The sequence below is a fragment of the Phalaenopsis equestris genome, unplaced genomic scaffold (genome assembly GCF_001263595.1).
Source record: "Phalaenopsis equestris unplaced genomic scaffold, ASM126359v1 Scaffold000094, whole genome shotgun sequence".
Taxonomy (NCBI): domain Eukaryota; kingdom Viridiplantae; phylum Streptophyta; class Magnoliopsida; order Asparagales; family Orchidaceae; genus Phalaenopsis; species Phalaenopsis equestris.
This window is the reverse complement of record NW_018164536.1, coordinates 6396643-6408970: the sequence shown is the minus strand read 5'-3', so window position 1 is coordinate 6408970 and position 12328 is coordinate 6396643. Positions and strand designations below refer to the sequence as shown.

The following is a 12328-nucleotide window of genomic DNA, read 5'->3' as shown; positions in this document are numbered from 1 at the left end:
GTAGCACAAAATGCCCTGAGATGACTTCCAAAGTGCAAGTTTGCATGAATATTTTCGCAAGAAAGAAAAAATAAAACAATGTGAGACAAAAAAAACAAAGGTGCAAGGTGAGGACTTCCCAGAAAGTCACTCATCTTGGTACTAGTCTTTCCCAATCACACTTAACTATGAGGTTCTAATGGAATCCAGCGCAGAAATATTGGTATGGTCATACTCACAAGCATATGAGCTTATAATTCTTATATATAATCTCTTTATGTTGAACCCAACACTCATCTTGATCTCAATTGGAAGCAAGGGACTTCAACATGGGTGAATTTTATGACGTCAGGCTTGTCAAATACACTTAGGTACAGTGGCATGTACTCCAATGAACTTTCAGAAAAGTATCATACGAGAAAATTTCATAGACATTCATGAAGATCTGAAGATTTCTATGCCACTCTATGAATAGGTCATAGATTGCATTCAAGGAGCCCATGTTGTAAATATTGCAGCTCAAGCCGTCCTGAAGTTAGTTAACAAGTGCATGTTTGCATGTAAAGTCTTTACAGACAAAATTAAAAAAAAATAATGTGACAAAATAAATGGTGCAACACATGGATTTCCTATAAGGTCAACCATTCTATTACTACTCTAGCTCAAGCACGCTTAAGCGTAGAGTTTTGATGGATCTAATTCACTTGTGGTGGAATGGTGGCATTCAAAGAATTTAAGCGTATGGCAATCATAAATAAATTCTGTGTGTGCTATAACATGAGCATTTTGGTTCTAGCAAGTGGCTTGTTCTCAAAATGATTGAATTTTGCAATGAAATACTTGTCGAATGTGCCTGCGACCACATCGACGCGTCCACTATCTCGTGAAGAACTTTTTAAAAATTAGTCATGATAGAAACTTAGAGTTATTGAGCTAAACCATAAAATGACCCTAGTTATCTCCATAGTTTATAAAATTAAGTGATTATAAATAGAAAAACATTGAAGAAAAAAATTTCCGCACAAGAGTGACAAGAATCAGTATCTACCCCAAGTCCATTGTGAAAGAGAGTCAAGGTAGCCGTCAGTTGCATTAGAATGGTATGAATTACTTTGTAGACAAAACATTAGCAAGCTTTTAGGTGGTTGATATGGTTGAAATCACTAAGAAGGTGGTATAACATGAGAATTGTTATATAGAACTCCCTATGGACTTCTCCAGTTAATCAGACTAAATGCCTTAGCAATCTCACACTAAATCTCCATTTTACTCTCATACCAACCTTGTTTACCCATGGTTAAGAAACTAGAGGTATTGGCTTGCGTCAACAAGTTATGAGGGGATGGTTGAGATCTATGTGATTAGCTCTAGGCAACATATGGATACAACTCAACATAGATTATAGGAATCCCAATGGTTTATACTTCTAAACCTAATAAGCTTAAGTTGGGTTAATTAGACTATGCTAGCTCTTTAGAGCTGATCTAAGTTAATTTGAGTACTAATGAACTAAATTGAGCCATTCAACCAATTTGAAGTCAAAATAAGTGTGAGTCGATCAAATCCAAAAGGCAATTAGGCTAGATTAGATCCAATGAACTAATTGGCTAATCCAAGGTTTGGTTGAGCTTAATTGAACAATAATTAACTAATTTGTATCTAATAAAATGCTTGATTAAGATAAATTTAACTAATTTTAACAGATGGTTTATAATGAGTTTCATTTGGTTATCCTTGTTTCAAAAGTAAATAAGTTCAATCTAATGATTATTTAAGCTTATTTAGGATGAAGTTGACCAGAAAGAGTCTATTTAAAGGGCTAGATTAGGCCAATTTTGTCAGTTAAGGCAAATTTAAGGGATCACCTTAGGTTCAACTTGGCTAATTTGGTTTAGTTGGATTTAATTGGCTAAGTCAAGGAGAATTGGGTTTGTTAAACACTTTTAAGTTTAATGAAAAGCTTGGTTAATTTAAATTAAAATAGTTTGATAAAATTATCCTATTACACGACCAATGGTTAATTAAGCTAGGTCCTATAGCTAGCTTATTGTATTTCATTAGGGAAGCTGTGATAAGTCAATTTAGCCAATTTCAGGGTTTAACGAAGTCAAACATGTTAAATTTATTTAGATTAAAATGAGGATCAATTAAAGTGTGTGTGTTTGTGTGTGTGTGTGTGTGTGTGTGTGTGTGTGTGTAAAAACTGAAGTTTAGGTGTAGACATGTAAATACAGAACAATTGTGGTATTACAAAAATTTTGATTTTTATATTTATATCATCCAAACTGTCATATCGGAAAAAAAATACCACTATTTTAACTTCTAAAATACGAAATAAACCTGTTAATCCATAGGTGAGGTGGCATATATGTAAAAATTGAAGTTTAGGTGTTAGACATATAAATACATAAGAATTGAGTCATATGTATGTAAATCTTCCAAAAACTACTAATGCTAACAAATTCATTTAGATTGTCTAAAGAGACTGCCATGTGGTTTCTGCATAAAGGATACTAACCATTTATAATCATCCAAAGCCTTCTCTGAAAGTGGCTCAAGAAACTCGCATTTTTCTAAAATTTCAGGAGGGGGAACCCCATCCACAAGATTAGTGTCCAGTTTTGGCTTCCCTTTAACAGGCTCTATTCGTTCCATCGGAAGGTGTTCGAGCGCAAAAGGAGAAGCTCCGGAGATTACTTCTTGCCGGAACGGCAATGCCCGTGCTGTTTGTAAACAGAATTCGATCCATTGGTGAATGAGAGGGGATGGACCTCTTACCCTCCCACCAATCCGATCAGTCCTGAACTTGGTTGCAGCAGGTGTTGCCTGAAGAATAGAGAAAACTAACATAGAAATGCCTGAAACAAATTGGGGCATTTACATACATACCCACATAATTCCTATGTATTTACATATCTAACACATAAAAATTCATATTGACATGCATAGCACTAAAATTTTTAGCATCACATCAAAAATACCACCATCACTAGCTTTTAAAAACTGATATACACATTCTCATACATAGGTTTATGACACCAAGATGTTAAAAATATAAATATCAAATTTTGGTTGTTAAATATGTAAGTAGATAGAAATTGTGTGGTATGTATGTAAATTTTGCAAACAATTTTTGTACAGATATATTTTGTACAACAAAATTCTCGAAATTTTCCTCTGACTCCTTGCAAAGGGTTATTTTTGTCTCAGAGTTAATAAAATTGTCAATTTACTCCACTGATTCTTTTAAAGGGGCTAAAATAGTCCTCATTGGAGACCATTTTAGTCTATATTAAAAAAGGAAAAGAACTAATTTGACACTTTTATATACTCTAAAACTAAAATAGCCACATATCTAACACCTAAACTTCAATTTTTAGATTAAGAAGCCGCTGCTTTAGTCTCAGAGTCAATAAAAGTGTCAATCTAGGCCACTGACTCTTTTAAAGAAGATAAAATAGTCCTCTCTAAAAATCATTTCAGTCTATATTAAAAGAGTAAGGGGACTAATTTAACAATTTTATGAACTATGGGACTAAAATAGCTGTATATAAATATTCAGAGACTATTTAAGCACCTTATTTTGTAAATTACATGAAGGCGGGTAAGAGTTTCATAAATGGCGATCTTATCATACTTTTATGCGAGATTGAAAAATTGTTGAAGAGTGGTGTTTTGACTAAGAAAGTAATAAAATTAAGGGGTATTTACATTCATAACACACGATTCTTATGTATTTGCATACCAAACACCTAAATTTCCATATTTACAAACATATGATCAAAATTTTTAACATCGTATTAAAAAAACCATCATTGCTTATTTTTTAAAAGTGAAATACAGATTTTCATGTATAAATGTAAATATGAAAATTTTGATATGAGATATATAAATACATGAAAATTGTGTGGTATGTACATATCTTTCTAAAATTAACCGCAAGATTGTGATATTAGATGCTTGTCTGATTATTAAAGAGAGTTAAGAAGATACCCAAAGGTCAGCACAAATACTACTGCCAGATTTGGGAATAACTACGGCCACATTAGCCATTCTCTTTGCGGCAGGAATGACGTCGCTGCTCCACCCTACAGCAACCCACACATCTCCTACGCCGAATGACTTCATATAATTCACACTATCAAAATAGCGCACCTGAAAAAATTACGGAAGACTTACAAACATACCACTAGAATTCAATTTTTACATATATGCAACTTTATCTATAAATGAAAAGACGTAATTCACCTTTTAAAAGTTCAAATAGAGGTATTTTTGATATGATATGAATGATTTGGGTGGTATCAATGAAAGGAATTAAAGTATAGGTGTTAGATATGTAAATACATAGGATTTGGGTGGTATGTATCTAAATGCCCCAAAATAAAATATAGGAAATATTAAAAATAAGAATTTTCATACTTAGAAAAATAAAAGCGTTCATCATTCTCAAGTATTATTATAAATGTAGCTCATAAACTTGATTGAATTAAAACATAGTGAAGAAATATCTATCTACTAATACTGAAATGATAAAATTACAATGAAAAAGCACTATGGGGAGCAGGCTTAAAATGAAACATTTATGATGACAAATTAAACATAAAGTTATTAAATTATGAATATGTTTCACAATCAAAATAAAGAAAAAGTGTTGCACTTCATAAATAAGAAAAAAAAAACAGATAGTTGGTAATGTATAAAGAAGATTCAAAATGAGTAGATAGAGCGCGGTCAAGAAAATGAAAAATTAGATATTGAAGTGGAAATAACATGAAGGGCTTTAGTCTCAAATTTTTTTTTGCTTTTAATAGTTTCTTTCCCTTCCATTTTGTTCATTTTATATAGCATAAAAAATTAGATTGGGCTATCAGAACATATGAAAAACTGAAGCTTTCTGTCTTTTGTTCCGTAAAAGTATAACATGAAGCACACACTTCACGTCATGAAGCATACACTACATACAAGAAGCGTTCGTTGTTCACACTTTAAAAGCATTTTGGGACCGCTTCACTTCAAAGTGCACCTTTTTGCACTTTAAAACTTGCTTTTCTCGGGGAAATTTATAAACATACCACACAATTTTTATGCATTTACATATCTCACATCAAACTTCCATATTTACACACATGGTGGCAATCAAATCTTTAACATCGTGTCAGAAATAACACTTCGGTGTTAGTATGTGGTACATAAAAATTGTGTGCTACTAATGTAAATATGACATCAAAAATAGCAGCTTCTTACGAGTGAAACATCCATTTCATGCATACGTTTAAAACACACTACGTAAGTAAATAAGAAATTTTAGGTGTGAGATATGTAAATACATAAGAATTGTGTGCTATGTCGCCTATGCATGTAAATTTTCCCTTTTAGTAAACTAGCACATATCATCAGCACATAAACACATCAACTCTTTATGATTAGAAGAATTAACAACCAGCATGAATGTCAGATCATATCTAGTAAATATATACCTGTTTTTGGAGTGATTTTAAATTATGCAAAACACCCTCTCTCCCACCAATAACATGTAAATCAATATCTTTAGTATTATATGATGCTCCCATGCGCTTCAAAACAGCACCGACGACCTCTCTTGGAGAATCTATCATTGAAATCTTTCCAGTAATTTCGGGCCTCCACAAATCATCCCAATCCTGCACTTATTCGAAGGACCTCATAAAATCATATCGAGTGTAGAAATTCAAACTCAAAAAATAAGGAAAGTATATCGTAAGAATAACTCTCAAAAAACAAGCACGCAAGTATTTTAGACATAACTGTGTATCAAACGTGCATTGATTTCAAATGTTGAACTAAATAGAAGAACATTGGAGCAGGAAAGAAAAATGTCATGCCGATCTGTTTAATATTGCAATCGAGAAAAGTATCAAAATAGTCCCCTATAGTCCCAAAGTATGTAAAAGTGACTTTTTAGATGTGAGCTGAAATAATCCCACAAAAGAATATTTCAGCGCCAATTTAAAAAGTTTGAGAACTAATTAGGGTACCTTTCTAGACTTTGGGATTAGAATGACCCAATGTAAATAGTCAATGGACTAGTTTGGCACTTTACTCTATTGCAATCATACAGATGTTTCATGCATCTTACATATAGAATAAGCAAAGCTACCTCAATTGGGGCCAAGTTATGTTTTTTAAATTTGCTCTTCTTGTAGGCTATTACAATTGCTCCCCAACGATAAGGCGCTCCCCATATGTTGCCCAAAGGATCCAACTCTCCCATCACATTTCTGCACAATTGAACCTGATAAAAACTTTAATAAATTGATAGATATTTAATATTAAAAGCCAAAATCAATGTAATGAGATGTGTGGCCCATTTTAACTTCTTCTTATAGGCAAAATTTTCAATAGGCAGCGCTTAAAAATGATTACATGAGCAACCAACTAAACCCTTACACTATTAAGGATACGTGAGCAAAAAAATTTGACGCCTTTCATAGAAAGATTAGATGCATATTGATTATTGTCTTAGATCGCTAAAATTACTCTTTTAAGTGCTGTTGAAGGAAAATTTTCCCCTTGTTATAACCATTCGCCTTCACTTTTTTCTAAAAATTCTCAAATCTAAAAATTTAACACACTTTGAGAACATGTTCCATAAAATAAAATAGAATACAAAAACTATAAGAGTAAAACCCCTAGACCTTTTCATGCATAAGTTTATGACACCAAAGTGTTATGAGTTTAAATACCAAATATTGGGTGCTATATATATAAATACATAAGAATTGTGTGATAGGGGTGTAAATTTCCCTAAATTTATTCACACACATGAGTATTCAAAAAATAAGGGAAGTATTACACTAAGTAGATCTCACCTTCCACTTGTTGCCTAAAGACTTGAACCAATCTTGTTCTTCTATGTTAGGTATAGGATCAATTAAACCCTTTTGAATGGCAATGCTAAGCCAAGAATCACCCAAAGAAATAAGATCAGCAGACATGGCAGACTTACGATCCACAAAATCTTTATCAAAAGCCAAATTCAGCTCAGAATATATGGATTCAAGACTTCCACGGAGCTCAGTATTCATCTTCAACCTCCTTCCTTGCGCTTGAACAAAATCCTACACAACACAAATAAGTAAAACACAACAGTGACATAAAGACTTCTTCCATTTTTCTTTCAAAAGAATTGCAATGTCGCCCAACCTTAAGCCAAGAGGGAGGCACCGAACCCCGTAGCGCAACTATCCGGAGAGGAACAGTTAAGGCAAAGGTTTTGGACTTCCACTGCTCAAAGGCAGCCCTAAATTCCTCATCCTCCACTTCACCAGCAGAAGAACTTGAGCCCTCAGCCGAAGCTATTTCTGAAAGTTGCAGAATTTACACTAATATAGGTGAATTCTGGAAAAAGTAATAAAACTATGCTCAAATTTCAAATGGGATCCTTGAATGGAGATCCCATGCTTACGATATGCTTAGCAGAGACAGTGGACCTGATGGGATAGAGGCGGTGGTGGTTAGTGATAGGGAAGGTCCTATGGCTGATGCGCGCGCACGAAAACATGCGAATAAAACTGCGGATGTCACGAGGTGGATGAACAGCAGTGAGAGATGGCTTGGTGCTTCCAAGCAGGGAGCAGAAGACGATTTAGAAGGTCTTGGAAGCATTCCGGCGCCACCTGACGAGGCGGAGGCAAAGAGGAAGAAGTGGCGACTCATCTTTGGGGCGTGAATGAATAATGGACATCGAAAAGGTGGGGATCCAGAGCTAAGATGATGGCTTGCGATTGATCTAGGGTTCGAAAAGTGCAGGTCGATGAGACGAGGAGGAGAAGAGAGGCGAAGGTAGAGACTGTCCATTGACTGAGAAGGTTGTTTGCAGCGTGGATAGAGAACAACGCAAAGTAGAGGTTTCAAGGCTCATCCGATTAGCTGAAGCTCTTTGCTTGTAATAAGGTTTGAAGAACGGGATACACTCGTTGCACAACTTTGAGAGTGATAAACTTGTTGCCCAACTTTGAGATAATAAAAGAATAATGTGATTCAATTAACTAATTTTTAGACTTTCTTTATATTTCGGGGGATGACATGTTGATCAATGCTTGAATCTTTTTTATATTGACTTTAATTTCTTCGAGGATTAAAAGATAGCCTAAGAACCTCCATGTTAATGTGTCAAATGTTTATTCAAGTGGATTGGGCCTCATGTTAAACTTTTTTAACATTTCAAAGGTGTTTTGAGGCCTTGATGTATTTATCAAGTGTCGTGTTTTTTACAAGTACATCATTCATATATAACTCGAAATATTTTATTTTATATTTTGTAAACATTACGGGTCAGTTTGGGGTAGTGCAGCTTATTAATAAGCTATTGTGTAGAAGTTGTCATAGGAAGCCGTTGCGGATCAACTGGTTAGCTGTTTGTTTTTTGCGGTTTGAAAATAAATGTGCGGTAGTTGTTTCTGGACAAATGAGCACTCTGCTCATGTGTAGTAATATTGTTTGCAATATAAATGTCATACAAATATATTTGATACTTTAGAAGCAAAAATCAAATTCAAAACAGTACAAAAAGTGAGATATATACCTCATATAACTATGAGTATCATGATTACTAAAATAAAGAAAATTAATTAAAATAATATTTAATAATATTATAATATTATTTTTAAAATGCGAAAGCCGTCCTCCAATGATACTATTCATTCTCAATCACTCTCGACAGTGGAATCTGAGAGTCTGTCTGCCCACCGAAAGAAGTTGCACTTCTCCTTGATTCTCTAGGCACTTGTAGAACTGTCTTTTGTAGCTATGTGGCTGACGTGATATTAACAGGGAACTCTAAAGTCCACAGTGGCACAGCAATCCTCGGAAAGTCTCAAAAATCATCAAGTTTATCTCTCCTAGATGTTTTAAAAGGTAATTCATTAGTCATAGCATAAGTAAAAAAAATAAAAAAAGTAATTGACTTGAGGTTTTGTGCAGACGTGAGGTTTCAGAGAACTCAGTACAATAACCAACAAATCTATTGCTACAAGAATGCAACAGGCCTTATAAAAAAGGGGTTCTCTGCTGCCCTTAACCCATGTAATATCAAGTTCTCGTGTGTCAATATGCATATCACAAAAAAAGGTCATCCAAAAGAATCTCAAAAACCGTAGCACAAAAAAAAAGTCAAAAACTTAGTTGTTTTCATTAAAATTTTACATATGACACCAACCAACAGCAATCCTCGGAAAGTCTCAAAATCACCGAGCTTATCTTTCTTGTATGCTTTAAAAGACAATCCATTTGTCATAACAGAAGTAGGAATTAATAAAAAAAAAAGTAATTAACTACAATTTTGTGCTTATGTGAGGTTTCAGAGAACTCAATACACTAACCAACGAATCTGTCGTTGCAAGAATGCAGCAGACCTTATAAAAAAGGGGTTCTTCGTTGTCTTTAACCCACACAATACCAAGTTTGTGTGTGTCGCATATGCATATCAACAAAAAAATACCATCTAGAAGAACTCATAAGGTCAAATGTCTCATCATGGATCTCTCAAACCCACCAAAAGGGAAAAAAATGGAAAAAGAAAAAAATATAATTACAAAACGCATAATAAACCCAAACAAACAAAATCAAATACACAAACAACAAAAAATAAATATAAATTATATAAAATAAATAATAATCGTCCAATCAACATCCAACAATACCGTCTGTAATCCGCTCTCTCAATTCAACTATCTCTCTAGCACTTTCACCATCATGAATGCAACCTTCTTGTGATTTTATTTTTTACTGTGATATAGATTGTCCTATGTGACATTCAAATGATTTAAGCATTACATGTAAATGATCATCTTCAGTCATGTTGAAGTCTACATCAGCTCAAGAATGATGTAGTTGAATGTAGTTGTGGAGATCCATTGTAGCCACTATAATATGCATCTGCTTCGGAGATGGACATGTCAACATATCACGGAGTATGACTCATTTTTTCTTTCACACTTCAAATGTTCTTTCAATTACATCGTAGAAGGAGAAGTGTCTCTTGTTATGCATTTCTTGCCTGCCCCGAGCAACACCATTGTATCTTTCAAAATCGAGAATGTGATATTTCATATATTCAGAAATGACTTCAAATACCCTCTTTATAAGGGATATCTAGCTTCGACTAAATAGTATTTATCTATTCCAAATACATTAATTAGTAGTGAACTAAAAAAATATGAATATGTTTCATAGTTGAACAATCCTAAATGTGAGTGAGGGAAGTTGTGCTTTTGATTTCTTATTGTAAAAGTGAATATATGACCATTATGTGCATTGCTTCCCAATCAATCATAACAAAAGTAAGACACATGTTGAAATCACATACGACCATTACATTTTATGTAAGTGATCCACATTGCCCAATGAATGTGACCTTTTCATTATTAGATACACTTGCATCCACGTTGGTTCAATCAATCCCTCATATAGAGTTCTGATAAATTAAATAAAGTTGTTATAACAATGCTACTCATTTTGACTTTTGAATATAATGATTAAAAAAGAGTTAGATTAAAAAATGACATATACCGCGGGTCATTAACAATGTTTGTTGGAGTCATCTTGAATGATGGATCATCTGACTTAATAATCTATGCCGACAAACTAACAAAAGCTTTCAACCCCACTGAGAAATATTTGTTGATTGTCTTCAATGAATGCTGAAATTGCTTCATCGCTCCTCTCATTGATTCATTCTGTGATAAATGAAGAGGGATATTTCCAACACTTCTCTATTTGTCATTCTTTAGGAGTCATGAAGTCCATGATTCCTATTTAGTTCATCAAGCATATCCATAAATATAGGTTGTATTATACAAAAAATATTGTTGAATCTTGTAGGGTGTCATAGTAGTAGCTCCCCAACTTATTTATCACCAATGTAAGTAGATTTCATACAAGGAGTTCAATCAACTTATGAGTTGTAATATTCATACAACATACAAATTGCTGTCAGAAATTTCCTTTGTGCCTCTGTCTCTGTGAATCTATGCTAAACAAATGCTCTGTTCAGGTATTACATGTGAGTCTAACAACATTAAAGATCATAAAAAAATCAAATCACAAAGTGTACAATAAGAAGATATAAATACATAATAACATATAGATTGCTCCTACGAGAAAAAAAAAACATTCAAATCAGAGATTCAATAAAAAAATAGGAAAAAAAATCAAAGCAACACAACAATAATTACATAAAATCAAGTGTCTTTGCTATAAAAAAACGTAAATAATTGACCTTGCGGCCATGGGTCATCTTCATGAAGATTTGTCAATGGGTTAGGTCCTCCAGCAACTTTGAAGAGTTCGGATATAACGACATGTCCTCATAAAGTTCGGGAATTGTCTCCAGAACTCAGATAAAGTCATCTACGGAGGTCTCTTGTAAAGGTTCAGGCTCACTCGTGCATGGAGCCACCAGTTTTGATAATTGACTTCTGATGAAAGCAACTTATTTTTTCTTTTTCTCTACCCTAGGACGCTTTGACCTGCATGTGGACTCAAGTTCATCTTGGTTTGGGCTTGGGCCTTCACTTGACCTAGTTATCTGCACAACATCCAAGTCCTCTGGTATGCCTGCAAACTCATGCTCACTTGGGGTTCATACATTGAGTCCCCATTACTACAACCCCACCGAACATAGGGTCAAATTTTGCTTCAAGATCGGGGTCAATTCCAATGAATTTGAATTTCTTGGTGGTCGGCATTACTTACAATATACGAGGATGTTGATTAGTTCAAATAGTACAGTATGACACATTAATGAAAATAAAGTCTTTCATGGATAAGTTGTTACGTTTAATTTCTAAGTCCACCCTTCCTCTGAAGCATCATTAATCTGTTTGATTAGATCCCAAACCAATCCCTTAGATCCCTGTTTTAACTCCTTCCATAATTTTCAGACTTTTTTCAACTGATCTCACTTATTCTTAAGTTGCAAACTATCGTACTCTCATCCTGTCATTTCCTTGAACTTTTTTCATAATATTTTGTCACCATTTCTTATTAATAATAGGTGGTGGGCATGTTTCCCAGCTCAACCTCCTTAGCAGAGAGGTCGCAAAATATGAGTTTGGATTCCCAATCCCACATGGTCGATAAACTGACTTCTTTAGTATTAACCTTTGCGTAACCAACACAAAAAAAAAAACATTAATATTTGACAACAACCACATTACACACAGTAGCCACCACAACCTATAACCACAACTATAACAATTTAAGACAAAACACCTCCAAACACATGCGATAGCAACCACACCACAACCCACATCACAATCAGAGCCACCACAACCCACAACAGAGCCAGAGCCAAAACCACCTAGAC

At 34.2% G+C, this 12328-nt stretch overlaps 1 protein-coding gene across 1 annotated transcript; it reads right to left on the bottom strand.

The window, feature by feature from the left end:
- Window positions 1–2351: 2351 nt before the first annotated feature.
- On the bottom strand, window positions 2352–7942 carry LOC110020240. The gene is made up of 7 exons (XM_020718268.1): window positions 7452–7942; window positions 7165–7322; window positions 6831–7079; window positions 6119–6253; window positions 5460–5642; window positions 3973–4134; window positions 2352–2805 (listed from the first exon to the last, which is right to left on the bottom strand). The coding sequence occupies exons 1-7, from the start codon at window positions 7816–7818 to the stop codon at window positions 2443–2445; spliced, it is 1617 nt and encodes a 538-aa protein (XP_020573927.1). The 5' UTR covers window positions 7819–7942; the 3' UTR covers window positions 2352–2442.
- Window positions 7943–12328: the final 4386 nt, after the last annotated feature.

Coding starts and splice junctions, on each gene's coding strand:
- LOC110020240 (XM_020718268.1), bottom strand. CDS start 7,818: ATGGACAGTCTCTACCTTCGCCTCTCTTCTCCTCCTCGTCTCATCGAC. Junction 7,323..7,451: donor CACCGCCTCTATCCCATCAG/GTCCACTGTCTC, acceptor TGCAACTTTCAG/AAATAGCTTCGGCTGAGGGC. Junction 7,080..7,164: donor TGCCTCCCTCTTGGCTTAAG/GTTGGGCGACAT, acceptor TGTGTTGTGTAG/GATTTTGTTCAAGCGCAAGG.